This window comes from Oryzias melastigma, linkage group LG21, assembly GCF_002922805.2.
Source record: "Oryzias melastigma strain HK-1 linkage group LG21, ASM292280v2, whole genome shotgun sequence".
In the NCBI taxonomy this organism is placed as follows: Eukaryota; Metazoa; Chordata; class Actinopteri; order Beloniformes; family Adrianichthyidae; genus Oryzias; species Oryzias melastigma.
The window spans coordinates 26,474,473-26,498,299 of record NC_050532.1 but is presented as its reverse complement, the minus strand read 5'-3'; the positions used below and the strand labels follow the sequence as shown (position 1 = coordinate 26,498,299).

The 23,827-nt window shown below is 37.2% G+C and overlaps 1 protein-coding gene and 1 long non-coding RNA gene across 17 annotated transcripts in view; both read left to right on the top strand.

The window, feature by feature from the left end:
- The window catches only part of stxbp5l (syntaxin binding protein 5-like), a 179,085-nt gene that overhangs the window by 23,134 nt on the left and 132,124 nt on the right, over positions 1–23,827 (top strand). For all 15 annotated transcript variants that reach the window (XM_024286619.2, XM_024286616.2, XM_024286613.2 and 12 more), the window contains exon 2: positions 12,265–12,362. In XM_024286619.2, the coding sequence (XP_024142387.1) occupies positions 12,265–12,362 (98 nt within the window). The remainder of the gene's footprint in view (positions 1–12,264; positions 12,363–23,827) is intronic.
- Positions 13,192–23,827, top strand: part of LOC118597927 — a 42,732-nt gene continuing 32,096 nt past the window's right edge. Inside the window, exons 1-3 of one of the 2 annotated variants that reach the window (XR_004946947.1) lie at positions 13,197–13,247; positions 13,879–13,953; positions 15,779–16,450. This is a non-coding gene — a long non-coding RNA (uncharacterized LOC118597927). Of the gene's footprint in view, positions 13,248–13,878; positions 13,954–15,778; positions 16,451–23,827 lie in introns of those variants that run through there. The other variant, XR_004946948.1, reaches the window with a different exon arrangement.

Below are 23,827 nucleotides of genomic sequence, written 5' to 3'. Positions count from 1 at the left end.
CTATCTCATCATTCTTGTCTATCATGAAATCTAAAGCACTAAAATAAAATAAATCCCCTTTATGCTGGGATTTCCTAGAACACAGACAGATAATACGTTCATAAACAATGTTTGTCATTTTAACCCAAATCTAAGCTTACTGGACCGTATTGTAGACTGTTGCATCTGCTCTCTTTTAGAAGTAACAGCAGACAGGTAAACGCTGAATGAACGCTGAGTCAACACACCTGTTGCTGTACCTGTGACCTGCTGGGGGAGAAAACGTCCGTATTGGAAAAGCAGAACCCAAAAAGGCTTTGAGGAGAGGAACTGAGGTCCTGAAACAAACAAAAAAAAACACCTTAAAGTGATGTTTAATGTATATATTTACCATGAAAAAAATTCAAACTATTTTTCTTTAAGAAGTGTTTAAACTCAGTGAACAAAAGTGTAAAAAGCAAAGAAAACTGAACAGGTGAGGATAAATGTTTTTTAAATTTTATGTTAAAAACATAGATTCTAACAGGAGTTTTAAGGGTTAATGTAATGTTTAAGTCATATAGACCCCACAGTTGTAAGCAGGGCTCATGTGGAACGTTTATCCAGACTAAAATGATCCTCGTCCCATAATGTCCTGCAGCTCCATCCCAGCCCGATCTCTATTGGCCACCTGGGTTTCGGTTGAGCATTTAGCCTTGGTGACCCTCAGATAAATGTCCATTAAAGATGCCTGTTTCCGATATTAGTCGTGCAGAAGCTGTAACTAATGTTGGCACTTCACATGAGGCCCATTTGAGAACAGCAGAAGTGGAATTTTTAGTTTTAAATGTGAAAGTCCGATAGATCTACGAGAGGAAACATCGTGTTCTGCTGAAGTAAAAACTACTGAACAAGAAATTCAATTCCATCAAAGTAAAATCTTAAACTAGAAATGTAATAATTTATTAGTAAACACTTGAACACACCTGCCTGCTGTCTCACATCACAGCCATGCGCCCATGAGAACTTAAGAGTACCTCTTTGAAAGTGTTTATTTAGTTATTTAAAGGTGTGTGCTCTGTTCTTCTAACATTCTTTAGTTTATTCAAAGTCAATATTCTTAGGAAATTATTAAAGCTGAGCGGAATTGTGTTTTACATGATTACATTTATGTTCGGCTTGTTTATTTTACACAATCCGTTGGTGTTTTGTGTTGAGTTCTCGCACCAGAGATGCAAAGCACATTATGATGCGTTCAGGGACCCTCGTAATTTTGACGTTTAGACCAAGGGTCCCCACGGGCCCGATCCGGCCCTCCTCCACATTTGGGCCGGCCCCCTGAACTGTTTAGACTAAATTAGATATTTTAGAAGTTTTTTAGGCTGATTTTCCATTTAGCTAATATTTCAGCTACATGCTAGCTGTTTAGGCTAATTTAGGCTTTTTTCCTTTTTTTAGACTATTTTGGAGTTTAGCTCAAAATTTCACTTTATGTTCGATGTTTTAGTTATTTTAGATTTTTTTACGTTTTTTTGGCTAATTTGACACTTTGCTAATATTTTAGCTAGCTATCAGCTTCAACGTTTTCAGCCATCAGCTTCTGTGTTTTTGGCTATCAATTTAAGAATCTTCAGCCATTAATCTATCGCAGGCTGCCACAATTAGTCGACCAATAGACGACTAATCCACTTTTAAAATAATTTAATATTTAATAGTCGAATGGTCGTTACTTTATATTATATGGAGTCAGAGTGTAGTAAAGTTGAACAAAGTTTTGAGTGTTCAGCACCAAAAATTCAGTGAGACCAAAACTTTATCTTTAGTGAAAAATAGTTCTTTCTTTCAGACCTCGTTAGAGAGATCAGGAATATACTTTACATCAAACTCATTTTGATAGGTGACCTTTGACCCTATATACCCTTTCTATATAAAACTGATTTTAAATTGTTACCTCCTCTTGAGGGGCGGGGCATCTGTCAAACAAGTTCGATAGAAAGTGTATTCCTTATCTCTCCCATTAGATTTAATGTTGTTTTAATCACAGAAATTAATGAAAGAATGCACGATTCATTAAAAGTTTAATAAACTATCAACTTCATTGTCTTTATTTTTAGTTACTTTAAAGCTAATGATGGTTAAGATGTTTGTTTTACATCCACTTTGCGAATGACCCAATTAATCGACTAATCGATAAAAATTGTTGCTGATTAGTCGACTAATAAAATAATCGTTTGTAGCAGCTCTACTTTAAACTAGATTTGCAATTCCTTGAAGAAATTGTGTCAGATTGCTAAAACAATGCTGCTTTAAAACATTTTACAGCTGCAAATATTTAAGTCCGTCCAACTTGTACGTCCATTTTTATTCATGTAAGTCAAATACTTTTGGAGATTTGAGAGGAAACAACTGGAATAGATCATGGCGCCACCTATGGGTGTATTGTTGTCAAAGTTGTTGCACTTATTTTACTTTGTGGAAGCAGTCTTTAAAATTTGCTAAAATTATGTGAAATTGTTAAGCTGCAAACATGACAACCTCTCCTGTCTAATTTACATAATGTGTTTTGAAAAACGGAACGGAACTATGCAAAATTGGACTTGCGGTCCTCCAAATAGAGTATATATATATGCGCAGAAATTTCAAAGATTGGTCAAACTATGCGACATAGGGAGTCAAAAAAGTGTTCTGTGAGAAATCGTAAATTGCAAAGAATTCTTACACGGTGGAAATGATTGTTAAATATTCACAAATATTTTAGTTTCCAGTGAATCATAAAGGAGTAAAAGATTGGGTTTAAGATAAATGCCCTTGAAGAATAAGTTTTAAACGCTATTGTGCTACAACTGACCACCTGGTGGCGCAATAGAGCCATCATATGGATAGATTGCTTTGACGTATCTACTCAGTGTCATACCAATAGACCGAATACTTTTCAGGGTAAAGGGATTCAGGCTGACTCCAACCTAAAATGCCAAAAAAGGGGCGGGGCAAGTGGAGGTGTGGCTTGGATCTATGATTGACAGTTAGGCTAGCTTTATGTAGCTTATGCCGTTTCTTCAATATGGAGAGTGGTTTGTCATAATCAATTAGAAAACATGGAGAGTGGTACAAGTGATGAAAGTGTCTCCACAGAACTTTCTGAGGAGGTTGAGGATTTTCCGCCTCCCCCTTCTCCTGAGGCCGGCGCTCAGAGTCCAGAACTTTATTGTTTGGAGCCGCTGGCTCAAGACTATTGATATATATTACATTTACAAGCTCATTTCTATAGATTCTGGCACAAAAGCAAAATCTGTTAATCTGACAGTTGCCGTGAGAGTGGTAAAATGCTGCTAGCATCATAGCAAATAAAGGCTAATGTATTAAACAAATAATCCTGAGTGAAATGCCAATTATATCCATCACCAGGACGGAGTTTGCTGGATTTAATTCCAACTGCACTCAAACTCTGTTCCCTGGAAAGTCGTGTAAGCCAGAAGATTTGACAAATTAAGGCAACACACGTACGAGCCAAGCTAAAGCTAATGACCGACTGTTACAGAATTAAAGATGGGCGGGGCTTGAGGTCTCACACCAGTTGAGCAATCACAAAATTCAACTACAATACCTCGTTTCAACCTGTAGGGGGCAGCACACAGACAGTTTTAGGCTATATTTTCAAGAATTAAACAACAACAAAAAAAATGACAACAACAGAAATTTTAAAGCCCCAACAGAGAAAATAAACTTGATTTAGGGTTTGGTTTTCCTTTAAAGAATTAAAAAAAATATGTGTAAGAAAAACATTTTTTCATTTTTTTTCTGTTATTTTTTGCGACAAAAACATAAACCGCAGTTGAGTTTTTTGGACAATTTCAGGTTCCTTGTAAGATTATTGTGTAATGGAATCAAAAACATATCTGTATAAAAAATAAAAAGAGTTTCGACTAAAAAAGACAATTATCCGGGTTTGCCTCAAAATACAGTTTTAGAGATAAATGAATGGAGCAGGTGGATAACAAAGACCAGAAAGGCCATGAGAAGAACTAAGGGTTCAGTGAGTTCAGACATGTCAAGGACTTCGTTCTTCCTTTGGACCGTCATTTATTCTGAAGGAACAGTGAAGGTTGATTTCAGTTAGAGTTCAAAATGAGCGTCTAAAAACCCTCGGGGTTTAGATGATCATCACCAGCATGATTCAGATGTTGGATTGTTCCATTTCTTCAGGGATGCTGGTTCAGCGTGCATCACAGGCTCGCAGGCGGCTCTGGGTTTTCTGGCACTTCAAAGTTGGATGTGGCCGCTGGCAAGGTGTTCATTCATAACCCGCCTCTGCTTATGAAGACGTCGAGGTCGTTGAGCTTCAGTCCATATTTGAGCCCAATAGTTCATTGGATTGGAACCAGGGCTGGGCGTCACTGAGCTTTTGGGTATCGGTCCGATACTAGTCAATATCGCTGATATCGATACCAATATTGATATTTTTAGAACACCGCGATATTTTTATGTAAAAACAGTATTTTCATCGGTGGAGGACTATAAATGACAATCATGTGTGATGGTTGAGGTTTGAGGACGTCCAGTTCCTGCATGGATCTATGGGTTATAAGAAAAGTAGGAACTCTATTAACTCTTTCAGGTTTTCTCTTTTTTTAAAAGAGAGTTTTAAAGTTGTTTAAATTTCCTGCAGCAATAACTGTAACTAGCTAAAAGGAAAATGAGCCACAGACTTCTTGAAGAGCAGAACGTGCACCAATGCACGGATGTTATGGTTTTACATGATCATTGACGCTGCAGCCTCAAATACATAAATGTAGCATTTATTCCATGGTGTGCACGCGGTCGGCGCCGTGTGTACTGTATCCCCACACAGATGAATAACTGGAGTTCCATTGTGTTTTGTTGATCCGTGTTTGGAGATTCAGCTTTTCAGCGCGCGATTGGCTGGCGCTGGTAGACATGGGTGCTGCGTGCTATTTATAGAAGCAGGGGTCTAGACCAGCTCTGCAGCTGAGCTCTGCGCATCGAGAGAGGGAGGCTGGTGGGTGGCAGGAGGTGATGTTAGACAACAGAGCGGAGATATCTGTGCGGCTGTTATCTGAGCGGAGCTGGGATGCATTAGGGTTGTATATGTGTGGACAGCAGAGGAGCTGAGTTGATCAAATGCAGCTTCTGGCAGCATCAGCTCAGCTTATTGGTCTTGACTGGGACCGGCCTCATAACAGGGAGGTACTTGGGCGGCTGTATTACAGTTCCTCATCCACTCCTGTAGATGTGAGCGCTGTAGGGATGGGGTGGTGAACCCGTATCCCAGCAACTATTCACCAGAAACGGACAAGTCTAGCTGCAAAGAGAGCCTGATGTCAACACCCGGAGGACGGATGTGTGAAAGTCTGCGTTTAATCACGCTCCTCCTCAGAGTGCAGTCCAGCCCTGTTTTTAAATGAAGGAATTTACAGAAACGTGTTATTTCAACTAAAAACGAAGTCCGATTAGGAGCTTGTATTGGGAATTATTCTTGTTATGAAAACATATGTATATTTTATATTCCATAGGTTTATGTTTAATCTTTTTTTCACCTCATAATCAAACCATATTAGGGTTAATATTATAATCAAAAGCAACAATTAACTAAAAAAAGTTGGATTATCTTCAATAATGCAAGTGTGAATGCTTTTTGCTAAATGTGGTTACTGAAGATGCTAAAGCTGTTTGCTGAAGATCCTGAAGACATTTATTGTAATCGCTGAAGGGATTTGCTGAAAATGCTATTTGCCTAATGATAAAGTTGTTAAATAATTTAATGTTGCACAATATGCACAAAGACATTGAAGAATTTCTTTAAAAATTGCTAAAAATATGATTAAGCTTAAAAAGGTATGAACATAAAATGTGCTCAAAACCCCAGTAGATGTCAAACTAGCAAACAAAAGTGACCACATTACTAAAATATTAGCTTAACTTAACCGCCCCAAAAAAACTCAATTGATTCCAAACTAGCTAAAAACGTTTGCATTGAGCTAAAATATTAGCTAAATTCAAAATTATCCTTAAAAATCTCAGTAGCATTAATGTCCTTAACCTACTGAACATTTTGATACCAAACTTGCATAATTTGAAGAAAGTTCAGAAATATTTGAAAAATTGCGTAAAATTTAAGTAATTGCGTAAAATGTACATAATTGTGAAAGCAGAAGTAAAAGCATGAATGTCCCGAATGTGCTGAATGTTTTTAATTGCATAAATGGCATAATTTGCATACATTTAAAACATTTCCCATTCATTTTAAAAATGAAACAGCATAAAATCACAAAATGTACAAATAACAAAATGCATGACTGTGCTGAATGTGCAGAACTATTGATATCAATATTGCAAAGGTTTCAAAGTGCACAAAGAATTAAAGGATTTAATGAAAAAAACTCGCAAAAATTTAAAAATAAGTTTTGTTATATAGCTTCTTAATTGTACAATCACTCAATCATAGATAAAAACATTAACCAATAGAATAATGTAAAATAAACCATGACAATAAAACAAGAAAATAAAAACTTTATATAAAAAAAATATGTAAATCAACAGTTGCCAAAAAGTCCCAGATTTGTAGTGCTTTGAAATCTGAAAATATTTTGTCATTTTAAATTTATGACCAAAAATCCACCAAGTGACTTTGAGTTAAATGAAAGGCATTAACGATTGATTTCAGATGGAAAAACTAAGCCAAAAAAAGACTAGGACAGTGAACATTAACGCGTTATCACGTGACTAATCAAAAAAATTAAGGTGTTCTTATTAATTAATGCAAATGAATGACATCTCATGAAGAAACTGTCCCTCGTTTTGACTCGGCGGTTCAGGCTTCTAGGTTAAAATACTTTGTCAGGTATTATCTCACTTATACCACAGTCGCTTACAAAATAAATGAATATTCACCTGTTTTTAGTCGTGTTATTTTTTTGGTTTAGATTCACAAAAGTGGACCATCTGTTCCGTGGTCCGGCGCTGACACGTGTCGCTGAGCCTCGACTGAAAGGAAGACAATAAAAATGCTGATCGTCACGATAGTTTAAATAAAGATCAGTTCAGGGAGAACGTTTTTGTCCAGAAGAGGAAGTTTTTTTTTTTTTAATGATACAGAACATTCTGTTTCTGTGAGCGGTCTGCAGGTTAGTTTCTTCTGGCTGTATGTCGGGATCTCTGTTTTCTTGGAGTAATTCTGCAGACATAAAAGTCTTCTACTCATCTTACTGTTGAAGAGTTTTGTACTCACATATTCCACTTCTGGGTTAACTAATACATGAACATCTCAGACAATAAACATGAAGGAAAATGTTCTCTTGAATCTGTTTTTGATCAAAAGCTGAATAATATCAAACAAAATGTACCTAGTAAAACATTGCGATTAATCAAAACACAAAAGTGTGATTAATCAGATTAATTTTTTTTTTATTGATCGACAGCATTAATTAAGACTAAATGCTCTAAACGTACAGTGTTGTGTCATATTGTGATTATTTACAGATAATAAATACTGTATCAAAAAATTTAGAGATTAATTGCAAATATTTTTTTCTTTTTCGTGTTTGTGATTAATTAGTTAATTCTTTTGAATTGATTCCCAGCTTACAAAAACTAAATATATTTAATTAATGCCATCTTTAATGTAAAATGAAAGGAAACTCATGAAATGACGCAGAGTTACCTGGTTTATCCTTTTCAGCGTATTTTACATTTTCCTTCAGTTGGTTTAACATCACTGATGATTTATCCAAACGATTTATCCAAACTCCCAGGTCAGGCTTTATTATAGAAATGAATCAATACCTCAAAAGTTTATTGTTCTGCACGTCAACACAAACCAGAATTTTACTAATGAAAGAACAAAAGTTTGGATTGTTCTCAAGATTTGGTGAATCTAGAAAACAAAACATCATGTCTCTGAAATCTAAAAAGCGGCTTAAAATGTTTTATTTTAAATCAATGTTGATCATAGACGATCCATTTCCATGTTTTAGTTTTTACATTTTCAAACCAGCTCGTGAATCCTCTCCAGTTTTCTGCCGTTGTCTTCCTCAGCACTTTTCAGACTCGTATTGATCTAGTCATCTTCCCACAGAGTCCCATCTATCCAGCAGCAGATTCTTCTTCTACGATGATATATGACAGATTTGTCTTGTTTTCTGTCTAAGCGACGTTAAGTCTGGGAATCTGTTTTGGATTTCCTGCTCTGGCAGAGTCTTCGGATTTATTTTTCCTTAATAAAAGATTCATTATTTAATTCATCTCTGCTTCTGGTGAGTCTGTATAGATGTGTCTGCTCTGGTGTACACTACGACTCACGGATCAGCCTGAATTCACTTCATATTATTTAAGATTTAAACACTGAATGAAGTTATGTTTGCTCACAAATCCGTTTCTATGCTAAAAGGCTCAAAAGTTTCATATTTGTGGCGTCCTGCTTTGTTTGTTCTGGTTGACAGTTTCACCTGTTAAATGATTTAGTATTTACACAATGACACAAAAAACCTATTTAACATCTGGAATTAGAAAAGTACTTTTAGGTTCACCTAAAGTACAGATACACAAACACAACATACATGATTGTGACAATTATACTGGAAATGGAATTCATATAAACTCACTATTTTACATGTTTCTGAACTTCTATTAGAGCTGCTTCATTTCATTTTCTAAAGGTTGTAGCGACACTTTGTGTGAAGAAACTTTTTTTATTAATTCAATATGTATAAAACTTCTATTATACTAATGTTCCTTTATATATACAATAAAAAATGAAGCTCCTTTCTGGACCCCAGAGACGGAGCAGCTTCTGCTGGACCTCAGTTTGTACAACGTGAAGGACGGCGTTAAGGTCAGGTGTAAGGTCCGTCTGTCGGTCTTATTCTCCCAGTGCCGACCCCAATTATCCATTTAACATTGAATGATCATCTGGAAGGTTTGTGGTAGAGTGTCCGCCCTGAGACTGGAAGGTCGTGAGTTCAAATCCTGACTGAGTCGTCCTAAATGGGCAAACTACGGCCCCGGGGTCAGATGAGGCCCGTTATTAACTATGAAATATTATATTAACTATTAAATCTAGTCAAACTATAACAAAAATATAAAGACAATCCTTATGAATGTTTTGTTTTCCCTGTAATTCTGGTATTTCCCTTAAAAAAAAGACCTTTGTGTACGTCCAGAAAGCTATTTTGCCTAAAGATTTGTTGTTTTTCTGAAGTTTGTGTGTGTTTTCAGAGTCAAAAAGTCAATTTTTATTATTATTTATTAATAAATGTATTTATTTTTAATCAAAATCAAAGCATGTTTCCGTCCAGATTCCGTGTTATTTTCTTTTTAATGAAGTAGATTAACAAGTTACGCCGCTGTCGCGGTTCGGCCCTTCTGTCAAACGTTCCAACCCTGTAGCCCACCCTCCCTGTCTCCGTGTTCAGCCTTTAGGGGTGGGATTGGGGGGTTAAACCACCAAATGGTTCCTGAGTGCGGCTGGGTCAGCAGCTCACCGCTCCCCCAGGGGAGGGGTCAAACACATTTCACATGCTTAAGTCGGTGACGGCTTTAACTTCAACTCAACTTACTGCTTTACCGTGATAAATCAGCCGCTACGGTTAGAAATGTACAAGTTAAACGATATTACCGAGGTATTTTGGTTACACAAGTCTGATTTTTTAGTACCATTACAGAATATTTGGTGAACTTCTAAAGAAAATATCTTAAATATATAAAGACATGATTTAATTAGGAGTTTGATTGATCAGAATGCAGCAAACGTAAGCATTGATCAATAAACCTCACAACTGCACACAAAATTCCTATGATCACATTCATTAGTATTTACTAAAACAGTTTTAATCCAATCATCTTTTGATCCAGTTTTAAAGTGTTCCAAGAGGTCTTTTAGTTAGAAGAATGCTATAATTTATCCTGTATTTTAGCCAAAATCATAAAATTATGTCATTTTCTAGAACATAGTTTCAGTTCTAGCCTTTCAACAATAAGACAACACAGTCGTCATCGGTGATCCGCTTCTCATTAAATTATATATATATGCCTTTCTCATCCACCAAGATCTCTGGAGAGTCTATAAAATCTGTTTCCAGTTGTTGTTTTCTCTCCTTAGGAGTTATTGCCAATGCAACACTCTGGCAGTCCAGAACTTTATAGGAACTTCATAGAAAATAGGATTAAATCTCATTAACTTAAAATAAAACAATATTACTGTTATTTTTATGCCTTGGAATTAGTGGAAGTTCAAAAGCTCTATAGTGCAATAATATTTATCTAATTTCCTTTGTTAGTTCAAATATTTCTGTTTCATTTCCAGGATTTGTCATTCCTGATGTTGAAGACCAACTGATGACATTTATTTTAATTCAAGTCGTAGCTTTTATTCAGATTGTATCTCAAAATTAGAAGAAGAAGGGGGGAAACATTTTGTTCTTTTTCTGACTTTATTAATCAGTGGGTTTCATAATTGATAAAGTTTCGTATCCCTGCTGTACCTTTAATTGCAATTACCGCAGTTGTGGTTCAAACACTGTTTTCTAAATGCAAATGAGAAAGCAGGAAAATGTCTGCATCCATTTATAATTTAAATGTGAGTGGAAATCAAGCCTGTGCAAATGTGGAAACCCTCGTGATTATTCAGGTTTGTCAAAGAAAGCCAGATGTGTGCACTGTTCTGGAATACAACACACACATATATATATATATAGGTGGATACAGCTGACGTATTTAAACTGCTCCTTTTGACTTACAGAATCAGGATTTGTGACACAAAGGAGAGTCTAAAGCGTCGACTAAATGGTTCTGAATGAAGGAATTTAACGGGACCGAGTCACAAGAGCTCAGTCCATTTCATCTTATGTTCAGATTGGTCTGATTATGTAACGATATAGATGTGAGCGATTGATACGATGGTGTTTCTCAATGGCTGTGACGACACTTCCCATCTATACAGCTGCTTCATTGAAGATCTGGAGTATTCTTTCACCGGTCTGTCCTGTCTGATCCAATGTGTGGACAATATTACGGTTCAAGCAGAGCGTGGAGGACATCTATGATGTCATGAGTTATGTTCTTTATAATACGTCCGAAAACATAATGTAATGCAGCACATCTTATGTTTTTATATGGTGTTACTGTGGTGTCTGACAATCAATGATATGTTTTTGTGTTTTCTACTGTCTGTTCTCCTACATGCAATGTTTTGTACCAAAGTGGAAAACGCTCCAACATGAGAACTACAAACATTTATTTATAGACCTTTAGACCATGTTTATACCAATCAAAACAGGAAAATGGATGGTTGCCATTTGTTGTATGGCTAGTTTATCTATCTATCTATCTATCTATCTATCTATCTATCTATCTATCTATCTATCTATCTATCTATCTATCTATCTATCTGTCTCTCCCTCTCTCTTTCTGTTCTCTATCTTTCCATCTGTCTCGCCTTCTATTTCTATTGCCTTCCATCTCTCTCTCTTTTTTCCTTTCTATATTCATGTATTCGTATTATTTATGTATTATTTGCATTTTCATATTTTTTTAATGCAGCTGCTATAATCTTGCCCCATCACTCTAGTTTTAGGTCTTCCTAATAACTGGAACCTTTGACTGGATCAGCAGACAGGTGTTTGCATTTTAGTCTAACGCAGTAGAACGCTGCAGCCTCGCCATCATGACTGCAGCTGAAGCTGGAAATTAAATTAAGGTACGAAGCGAAGGTCTCGGTTTAAGTCAGTGTCTTTAGGTCATTTCTCCAAAGAAATCTGTAACGTTGACATGTAAAGGTTAACAAATCATAGCCCTTCCAGATCCTGAATTTGTATTTTTCTCTTAAGCTGCTATCATTAATCTTTGTGAACAAAGTATTGCAGGTGTGTTGCAGAAAGTGCACCAAAAATCCTTAGTAAAAGGTTTTCATCCATCAGTGACGATATCTTAGCTTCTACTGTAAACCCCCCCCGCCACCACCACTGAGATACATGCACAGCCTTCTGCACACACAGCACGCTACTGTAAGTGACGTTCCACTGGGATAATTAACATGACTAATGGCAGACAGCTGCAGAGCATGCAGCGCTGTCAGAGTGGGAGTATCAGACTGTTGTTTGGCCTGTCAGGCCTGACATGCGTCTAAAAGGAATTCTCTTACGTTCTTTCCAGAATGCTTCATCTTCAAAGAATAAAAATGTACCTTCTCAACTCAGTTATATCAGATTCTCATCAAGTAAAACGTCAAAATCGTTTGATCCTCTTTAAAAACCAGATATTTATTGTATTTCTAACTTTTTGTTTTCCTTACAGACAGTACGTCACGGCTTCCCTTACCAGCCCACAGCTTTGGCCTTCGACCCGGTGCAGAAGATCTTGGCCATCGGTTCCAGATCAGGCGGCGTACGAATGTATCCTTAATTCTACAGTTACTCTCTACAACTCTGACCTGGACAGACGGTAAAACGGCGACAACTACACTCTGTGCATCACTCTGAAGACATGTTATCTAAGCTTTCCCTCCAAAGATTACAGGAGAAAATCATGACATTTGTTATTTTAAACGAAGATGGACCCTTGGAAAGTCCAAAGTTGGTATTTAGACACATTTACTAAATACTAGTAAGGAAAACTTGTTTAAGTTCTGGCACTCTTACAGAACTTGAACAGAGAATGAATTTTAATCCACTCCAGGTAAAAAAAAAAAGAGTGACATATATATCCAAAAAGATGAATTTCATTTTTACCCATTGAACATATTTTATTTTATTTATTTTTTTTAGCATTTTTTCTAGTTTTTGTTTCTGTTCTGATTCACTTTTTGTCGTTTATTAGCTTTAGGGCTGGTATCGGTTAGAATTTCCGGAAATAATTCAATTCGATTCACTAGAGCCTGAAACAATTTTTTTTTTTTCCTTATTCTTTCAATTCTTCAAGTCAATTCAATTTTAAATTTACAAATGTATACAGATTTGTTTTGAATTTTCTATTTAATTTTAATATATTTACATTAATCTGATACAGTTCACATATTGTAAAATGTATTAGTAAAATAATTAGATTGTTAATATCAAACAGTGTTACATGGATTCTCTAAAGGAGAAGCTCTAACAAAAATGTTCCAATTATTAACATCCTGGAGGACGTTTCAGTTTGGCCACTAGGTGGCGATCGCGCTATAGAAGTACACTTTATTCAAGAAGAAGACAACATTTGAGGGAAAAAAACGAAGTTTTAGACCACAAATAGTTACTTTACAAAATATTTTCTTTAACGAGTTTGATAAATTAATGCCTGTAAGTAAATATAGATGTTCATTTAGCATTGTTTGTCAACTGAGCGTTAGCATTAGCCGTCCTATGGGAAATTCTATTGAACCTTAGCATCAAGCTAGCGGACTTTAGCTTTATGTGCTAAATCGATGTACTGTATATATCTTTTTTGAATTGATTGTTGATATATTAAGCTTAAATTGATTTTTTTCAACTCTAATTAGCTTAACTGCAATAATTTAAGGCAGAACACGATGCTTTGTTGTAATTTCTTGGCACTTCATTTTTTTATCAACCCATTACTTTTTGTATTAAAACACCTTAGAAATAAACAAAAAATTATTTAAAAAAATAAATAACAGATCATTTTTTCTGATTAATTGAGGATCTAGTTGCGTGTGCTCTTATTAAATGTAGAAATTTAAACCTACTTTATTTTGGTATCTAAACCCTGCACAAAAATAGATCTTATTTAAAACAGATCCTTCTAAGTTACAGATGTTTTCCATGAGGATGAAGTTGTTCTGGCAGAAATAGATGCTATCCTCACAGAGGACGGTGACTATCCTGTTTCTAGAGACGGGGCTCTTCCTGCCCTCCCTCCTTCCGCTCTTTCTAGCCTGTCATTTCACATTGCTCCGCTGTCATGTTTCAGGCTCACAACTGTCCATCCACCGGCCCATCCCTTGGCTCAAACACTTATAGGGGTGGGGAAAGATGTGCAACCAAGGTAGGATATGATGCCCTCATAAAAGCTTCGGCTTCCATGTCTCCCTTTGGGGATCCTGCACGGAAAGGCAGGTGTTATGGATGCTTAACCCTTTAACAACTGAGGCGTCGCCAGTGACGCTTAAACACAAAATCTTTAGCATACTTTAACTTTTCAACCGCTAACACAATCAACGTAATTCCAGTAGATTCTGAAGGAGAAAAGCGGCTTGATCGTGCTAATACTTAAAACATTACAGTAAATCAAAGAACATGAACATTAAGCATGTGGGTACAGACAGATTGAGGGTATCTGTATCAGAGACGGGACTGGATTCTGTTTTGATAAATCCTAGAAAGATCCATAAAAAAATAAAAAAGTCAAAAGTTTGCAGTGGAATGTCTTCAATAGGGACATAAAACTCAAGCATCTCTTTCATTGTAATTCACTATAATCACATTGACCCGTACGGAAGCTGCTGGTTCTTGGTGGGTTATAGAGAGGAGGGGCTGCAAATTAACAAATTAAGGGAGTCCAGGTGTGTCTTCTAGTTCCTCTAATTGCCACTTCAAGGAACGTCATGACAATGGAACAGACCATTGTTGTGTGTGGTATCATGATGTATGTATGATGCGTTTGGTGTCCTTACATCACATTAGTAAAGTGCGAGCATGCTGCTCGTACAGGGTGTGCACGGGATCACATTCCTATCCCCAAGTAGTCACATTTTGACGCGTGGTTAAAGACTCCTCCGCGTCTGGCAAGCCGTTTTATCAATTAATCAATATCCTCAATATCAGGCTGTTTTCAGCCTTACTAGTAATGTCAAAAGTACAACTAGTAACTAGTAATGTCTTAAGATGTGCACTAGTTTACTGGTGGGGCCTATTTGTGATTACTAGTGACACTCTAAAAAGGCCACTAGTTAACTAGTCACATGCAAATTTTCTACAAGTTTACTTGTAAGGCTCCTGTAAAGCTCCCTAGTTAATTAGTAAGACTAACATACATGTATCTATTCTACTAGTTGACATTTTGTATGTACATTTTGCATTGTCCCCAACTCGCTGTTTTTTGACATGCTGGCTGTTCCAATTAGATCAGGGGTCCGGTCGTTTTGTCGGACGCTGTACCGGACGTGGGCCGAACCTTGAGACGCGACCGGTACGCTAACCCTAGCCCGGTCCATGTCCAGCACCGCGTGGTACCTATCCAGGTCCGGTACCAGGTTAGGGTTAGGGTGGTTGGGACAGCCATCACTTCAAAAAACCACGGGTTGGGGACATCCCATAACGCCAGTTTTTGATGCAGAGGGGTCTTTAACCAACGTCAAAATGTCAGGACGGGAATGAGAACGTAGATATGTAAGTGCCTGTTAGATGTCCACACAAACTACAATACAATTGTCTCATTTTCCCATCTAACTGGATTTGAGGGATAAAAAAATAATAATAATTATAAAACAACCTTGCGTCTCATCTATTATGTGTTGTATAAGAGTTAACTATGACGTGTAGAAAAAAGTGCATGATTATTTTCTCTCTACAAGTTCACTGTAAACTTTGAACTTGACTCTCCTGCGTGATTTGACCATTTTTTGCCCATATCTGCCCTTAAGGACACATAGTACTAAGTCTAAGAAGTCAAGCAGATAAAATTGTCCTTAAAATTTGAATTGACATGCTGCACACACCTTCCTCCGCTCACGCGTTTTCTACCCACACACAGACACACTTCCTTAGTTTGCTTTCCTCATTTGTCCTTTTCTGCCTTTTATCCATGGGCTATCTGTTCCTCCTTATTTATCTTCAGTTTATTCCATCCACCCTTCATCTGTCCTCCACAGCTCTTCTTAGCATCCTTCCTTTGCCTCCCGGGACTTTCAACAGTCACCTGTCATCGTTTTTTTTTATTTTCTCACGTATGGATTTTTTTTTCTTTTTTAAGTCCGTGATGACTCACTCCAGAGTTTTGGAGATGAAGATTCTGCTTCTGCGTGACCATGTGGGACGGTTATGCAGACTCTGTAGGAGGCAGAGGTTCAGGTTGTATCGACATTTTTTAAGGACCTCTTGAGAGACGTTTCAAAATGTTTCCATTGGATTGTCTCCACTCTGCTGATCAGGCAATCACAGTAAAAGCACAAAAGTGAATTTGACTATTATTTGAATGACACATATATGAAAGGAAGAGAAGGAGGTTCTCATCTGAATTCTTTTATATATCTTCTTTTTCTATCATTTGCTGTGTTGGCTGCAGCGTTTCTTGGATAAGAAACATTTTGCTTTTTTAAAATCATTCAATGTGTATTCAAATGTAAATGTAAACTTTTACTTGCATTTCACAAAAGCAACATTTTTTTTCCAGCTAATAGGGTTGTGATGCTGTATAATGGAGCACACAACTTACCATGTTTGCGTGTGCGAGCCCCATGTCCATTCATAAATTATTCAGCCGGATGAGCAATTGTCACGCCGATTTAGAAATGTGTGTTTTATTTAAAGTTTCTCATTAACTGGCTGTAAATATTCCAGAGCAAAGTTTTCTCTGAGTCGTGCTTAAAAATCTGTCCAAAAACTGTCCAACTTTCTATGTGCAGGAGCTCTACCTACCCATGCAATCCAACTTTAAAGTTTTAAGAAAAGGTGTTTTAAAAGTCAAAGAAATCTCCAAGTTCTTGAATGAAGAGTGCTATGGCATCACCACACAAACAGGCAGGATGTCGGCATGCATGAAAAAAGAATGAAGAGGTTGAACTACTGCTCCTGGTTCTGATGTTTTCCAGAATTTTAAACTAGTAACATAAAAAATGCACAGTGTACTGTAGCAGGCTGTACTGCTCAGAGCACGTCCTGGTGCCGTCTGTATTTTATCTGCAACAGGAAGACTTAAAGTCCTGTTCACAACTGCCCTTACAGGTGGACACTGAGGGTGAATAATGGGCACATGTATACAGAAGGTGACCCTCAAAACCACTCGGGGAACCCACAGAGAGGAAACGCTCATGTTGGTGACAGGTCTGGTGAACACTTGTATGCAGGGCATTAAATTAACACCCACCTGCCAAATGTGAGTAAAACTTTAATTTAGTAGAAATACTAGGGCTGGGTATCGCCAGTAATATCCAGAATCAGTTTGGTTTTGGTACACAAGAGCCTGGATCAATTCAATTCTGATTTTTTTCAGATTCTTTCGATCCACAATTCAATTCGATTGAGTTCAGTTTTGAGTTAAACATTTATGCAAATTTGCTTAGAAATATATAACTAATCTAAATATGTTTTGAGGATTTTCATATTAATCTGGTCTAGTTCACATACTGTAAAATGTGTTAGTGAAATAATGAGATTGTTATATGGATTCTCAAACGGAGATGCTCCAACAATTGTTCTGCATCTCCTGGAGGACGTTTCAGATTGGCCACTAGATGGCGATCGCGCTATAGCATGACACCTTATTCCAGAAGAAGAAAGAATGAGCAAAAAATAATGTTTTAGACCACAAATGGTTACTTAAAAAAAAAATTCCTTAGAAGAGTTTGGAAAATTCATATAAAGATGTTCATTTAGTAGTTCATTTATGTAGCATTAGGTCGGCCAAGCGTTAGCATTAGCCATCCTATGAGAAATCCCATTATATGTTAGCATGAAGCTAGCTGACTTGTTTTTTTTAAATAAACTTCATTGTAAAACATCTGCTTCGGTACAAAAAACCTGTGCTAAATAGCTCCGAATACACATTGTACATCTATACAAACAGTGTAAACTTAGTGGACTTTAGCATCATGCGTTACACACACACTTAGCTACCACAAACATCCATTCCAGGATTGGTTAAAACATTTATTTTTGACTCTATCTGGTTCATCTATAAACACCTACTCTGGATTATAATGATCCTCGGCGGTTATCTTTTTCATTTTCCGTCTGTTTCTGAGTCAGCTGATGCAGCTTCTCTTTCGCTGTAGTCGCACCGTTTTGACGTCATCGGTCTACTCCCCGCTTCCGCTTTGATGGTCCAGCGCTCAGTGGAAACCCCCACTTGAATTGTCCGGACCATTCTAAACTAGGGCTGGGAATCACTGGGTACATCACGATACGATACGATACGCGATACATGGCTCACGATATCGATAATATCGCGATACTGCGAAAATTGGTAAAAACACTCTCTAATAACTACCATTATATAGAACATGTTTTGGGGGGAAATATATCCCCATTAGTCTTTTTTACCTTAAAAACAATCATACTAAACAACTTTTCTTATTTTGTGCAACAAATTATTGACACTTTTGTGCAACATTGTTGAAATCAGTAAAACTATGTCTTTGACAAACATTGACAACAACTGAATTGGAATTATCTGTCAGATTCTATGTTAACAATAGTAAACATGATCAGCAGTGACACTACTTAGTGCAGAATTGTTGTAAACAGAACAAATATTAAATAAGTCAAGTAGTGACAGATATCTACCTTCAAAAGAACGTCACACCAAAGGATGATGAATATAATGTTTTACAGCCTCTCTCAAAATTGACCTAATTTTTCGTGCACTTTTCTCTCACTTGAAAAGGGCTGAGCATCCAAAAATAAAGGCTGATTTACTCAGACTGTTACTTGAGATTATTTTTCCAATTTTTATCATTTTTCCATTTGGTCAGTCAGCAGTTAATAGGTAAAATCCTTAAAACACACATAATAATGGCAATAAATATAATTCTAAGTGCTTCAATTAATTAGCATTCTCCCTAATTTTACAGTGAATTCATGTACTTTAGTTTAATTACATTTAAATTTAAGTTCATACATCAAATCCTGCTTTTTTATTTAAGAATTACTTTAAAATTAACATTAGCAACAAGTAATTACATTGTTTGAAAACGTCACATTATAAATTTACCAAAGTTACACCGTACACCAGCAGGTTAAACATGGAAGTGCATGAAAGCGAAAATTCCGACGCTCCTTGAAGCGTACACAGACAACTGCGTAGCACGCGCTCAGTTCCCTCAGCAAACAGGAAGTAAGTGATCGCTGTCATTCTAGCGCTCAGACAAAGTCATTTTTTACCGGCTGGATCTCCTACAGATGGAGGATAAATGCTGACAGGTAGGCATGCTTCACACACGCGCTACAGAGCATGTATCTCACCGGTGCTTCTCCCGAACGAGCGCCGCGTGCATCGCTATTAAAAGTCCGACGCAGCGTGCGCCCATAGTTCCGGCGCGTGACTCAGACGCTCAGCGCTACAGCCTCTTTAAATGAAAATATAATATCGATACTTGGTGAGAACCCATCGAGAATCGATCGCAGGACTAAATATCGCGATATATCGCAATATCGATATTTTGGCACACCCCTATTCTAAACTGGCGAAGAGGGGACTGGTCTGGTCCGGACCCCTCAGTGGAAACGAGGTATTAGTGACCCGACCAGAATTGTCTACAAATGACCCGCATGGAAAAAGCTCTTCTACTTCCCTTTCAGACCATTTGAGGATCCTTTACCCGTTGTTCATGTTTCTGAGTGTACTGCTTTTGGATGACAATGGCTGAATACATCTTCACAAAACAAACAGGTACATAAGTCTTAACTGGAGAGCCTGTGCTGCTCTGGTGAACAGTGCATAGCAACAATGTCATGAGGGCTGGTGCAGTGGGTTGGCAACAACGCTCTCTGCAGTGGGCTCCCGAGACGCACCTCCCTCTGCCTGGGGCACGACTGCCAATATTCGCTGAGATTCACTTTATTGAGAACAAATAGAAGAGAAAAGGGGCCGGACCAGGGCGTGTGGTGGAGTGTGCCTTCGTTTGTTTTTGTCTGCATTTCTGTGGTTAAAGCGGGTGATTGCCTGCTGAGCATGCATCCATGTGATATCAACCTTATTTCAGTGAAATTCCCTCCTCACAAGCGCGTGTGCACGGACGGGTGGCGGTGTTCTCTCTGTGACGGCTTGTGTCTCAGCGCGGTGAGAGTGAATGTAGTTTCAATAAAGGGGTCTCGTAATGGAATTGCCCAGAGTCTGATAGACAGTCACTTCTCATAACAGTCAGAGAGATCAGAGGACGGAGAACAAAAGTGAAGTAGATGAGGAGATAGAAATAGAAAAGGATGGCGGGAGAGAGGAAGAAGACACAAGAAGGGCGCTTGGCGATATCAAAAGTGTGCTTGTATCCCTGAGATGGGATGATACTGCAGCATCTGACACTTTTGTGTTACTACTATCGGCTGGATTCTATTAGAGGAGGTCACAGGCTGGGTGACGATTCAATACTGAGGTCAATTCATATTTGATTCAGCGGTCTTGTTTTCTTTTCCTGTTTGCTCTGACTTACCTAAAGAAAAATGCAATTCTATAACATGAAAGTCAGAGAAGTGACTTTAGTTACGGCTAAACAATCCTGTGTCTACAGACTTATTCTAGGGTGAATCTAATGTGGTCTGTAATTAAAAGATCAGATTTGCTGTTTATATTTCTACCAGCTGTTCTTTTTAATCGTTGAACATTTTGATTTATTTTTGTGTCATAGTTATTTGTTTTTTTCTTTTGGTTTGTGGACTGTTCACTTCTTCACTTTATATTTAATTTAAAGATATTTTTATTTTAATATACTGTTTTCTATTTAATTGAAAATCTATCAGCTTATCCGGACCGGGTCGTGGGTCAGCAGTCTAAGCAAAAATACCCAGACTCCCCCGGTCACTTCCTCCAGCTCCTCTGGGGGGACCGCGAGACGTTTCCAGACCAGCCGAGAGACGTGGTCTCTCCAGCATTTTGAAAATATTGTCCTAATTCGGTTTTTTATGTTTTTTTATTTTTATCGAGTAACTTAAAAAAGAGAAATGTACAAAAAAAAACCAAACATTACAGCGATTAAAAACAATTGAGATTTGGAGGTTCATGTTGCATACATTTATGAAAAGTATCGGTATTGGTATTGATATCGGGGATATTGACCGGTATCAGATCGGTATCGATACCCAAATGCTCAGTGTGCATCGATGCTCACTACTTTGACGAATATAGACCACAATGCATCGTGTTTTAACAACTTCTGCTAAAACAAAGGGTGTTTAAATGTAATTTTTTAACAAACGATCAACATTTTCATCATGAGAACACAGTGGATTCGTGAAATGTTCGTATTGATTTGATTTTCACGTGAAAATCCCATAATCACATAAAAAAATAAAGTAGTGAGCATGGTGTCCGAATTGCTATTGAAATCTAGGGCGCTTTAAAGTCCCACACTATATAGTATTTTAATAGTTAAGGATTAGGGTGGGAATTCGGACGTAGCCTAAGGTTGTCTTGGCAACAGTGTGATTGTTAAAGGAACCTCTAGAGCTTCTTTTCAGCTGAAAAATACTCTGATTACGCCTTCAAATTGCTTGATCGGTTGTTTTCTTCTTTAGATTTATTGTCTTATACCAGAGGTCTGCAACCTGTGGCTCCTTTATATCTACACGGTGGCTCTCTGGCCGAAGAGAAATAAAATCATAGTAACATTTAAAGTAAGGATTACTTTGAGCTTCTGTCAAATTAAAAAGAAAAAAAGTCATATTTTAAGAGATGCTAGGTTCTTTTTATATTCTTGCTTTCATTCAGAAAAAAATAGACACAATTCATATTCATTAATAAAAAAATAAGGTAATTAATGCAAATCCAAATTTCCTTAAGACTAGAGTAAAGCTATGCGGCTCCTTCCAGGTTTTGATCAGTAGAAAACGAGCCCAAATAGTTATTTTACCGTTAAAGGTTGCCGACCCCTGTCTTATACCAAACCATGTTTTCCTTTTGGCATTAATTTTATTCTTCTTTGCTCAGTATAATTAGATAATAACTTTCCGGACGCTAATTTCACTTGTTACACGAAATCCCAGAGATATAAATGTGAAAATGAGACGCGTCCACCGCAGCCAAACGTGTCCCAGAGGAGACGCCAGCCAACGCTTCATGAGACAATTAACTTTATGACCTTTATTATTGTTGGCATCATTGCGGAAAGAGAAAAAAAGATGCTAATTTTAGCAAAGTGTACATAACAATAAAGTGTTTGTGGATCTGAATGTTGTGTATTGGTGAGTCCGGATGCTGCACTTCTCAAACGCAGAGACTTTGGCCCGACGGAGGGCCGGTAGAATGTGCTGAGTAATCAAAATAAGTCTGCAGCTCTTCCTTTGAGAACAGATCCTCTCATCAGCTGTGATATATTGTTCTGTGACCAGCCAGCAGCACTCAGAAAACTTCATTTTGGCAGTTGAGTGTGGGCTGTGTGTGGATGGGAGGGAGCCGGTCTGCAAACACAAAGCTCCTGTGATAGATTATTGTAATAACACGTTGTGAGGGAGAGACGGGAGAGCTCTGCAGTGGAGGGAGACACACAAACTCATTTAACAAATTATTAAAAATGCACATGTTCTATTTTTTATTCATATTTTTTAAGTATAGTGTCACTTTTCAACGCTAAAAATACAGTTTAACTCCAGAGACTGTGATGATGTGCAGCGTCCCACTCGATTCGGAGTGAATTCCACTACAGCTGTCTGTTTTTAAACTCCAGTAATGGCCGCTTTAACCCACTCTGAAGGTGAGCAAGCAGAAAAATGCGGATCTGTAGAAGCGATGAGGCAGCAGAATTAAGTTATTCATTACTCCAAACTGCTCCTCACTTTTACCCTTGTAAGGTAGATAATAGAATATAATCCTGGGTGAGGGGAAATCCTTTATTACACTTCAGAGTTTAAGGTTTTATTGAATAATTAGAAGTAATATAGTAGTAGAATCGGCTTAAATTGGCTTAAAACCTGCCGATTTAATGTTAATATTTATTCAAAACATTCACAGGAACAGCATTTTTCCATTTCCATCTATAAATTATTGTTTTCATTAATGTCGTTCCTGTAGTGTTTCTGCTGTAACCTGCAGGTGCATTTACTTTATTCCCATTCTTCACCAATAAGACAGCCGGGTGCAGAAGGGTGTGGTTCCAGTGCAGCAGGCTCAATGCAGTGCAGAGGTTTTCCCTCCACGCCGTCTGAACCCACAGACCCCCCCAATCTGATGACCCAACAGAAAAAGTGTCCAACTTACTGCAAACTGATGAAAAACTGTCTTGTTCCACAGAATTCTTTTCATTTGTTAACATAAAAACATTTCACTTTTGCATTTATTTGATATTTTGATTCAAAAATAAGTATTAGAGCATCACTGAAGAGGAAGTGTGGTTCTCATAGCTGCAGCTTAGCACACAGGAGACGCATAACGGTTATTCTAAAATCAAAGTGATGCGAGCAGCTTGAACCTCCTTTCATTTGTTGACAAAACTCCTGCAGGGACGTTTTAAGAGTGATAGAAGTGTAAATATTAAGACATCAAGCTAAGATCACATCTTAGGAAGAGCAGGTGAGAGTGAAGCTTTATTTACACGTTTTATTTATTTGTTTTTTGTTTGTTGATAACTAGTTTGACTGCTTGTTTGGGGATATTTACTAATGTCATCTGCACACAAAGTAGCCAGACATTAACAATTAACTTTGAATTAATTTAATTTAATACTTTATTTTTTTTCCTTAATAAGCAGGACTCTAATTATTCTCTTAATTAAACTAACGTATTTAAATGAGTTTGTTTTAATAACCCAAATTAATTGTTGTTGCTCATTTTGTTGTTCCTGTCATTTCAGTCTAGATGTTTAACTAAAAATGTTTACTTTTTTGTAAAATTAGTAAAAAGAATCTTTTTAAAATTAATTTCAAGTTTTCTATCTTTGCTAACTCTTGATTGTTCTTGTTTTTGTTTTCTAGTATTTACGCCCCGTTTCTCCTCATTTACATTTGCTTTTTAAAATGTACAATTTTTTACATTTGCGATTCATCATTCAGCCTTA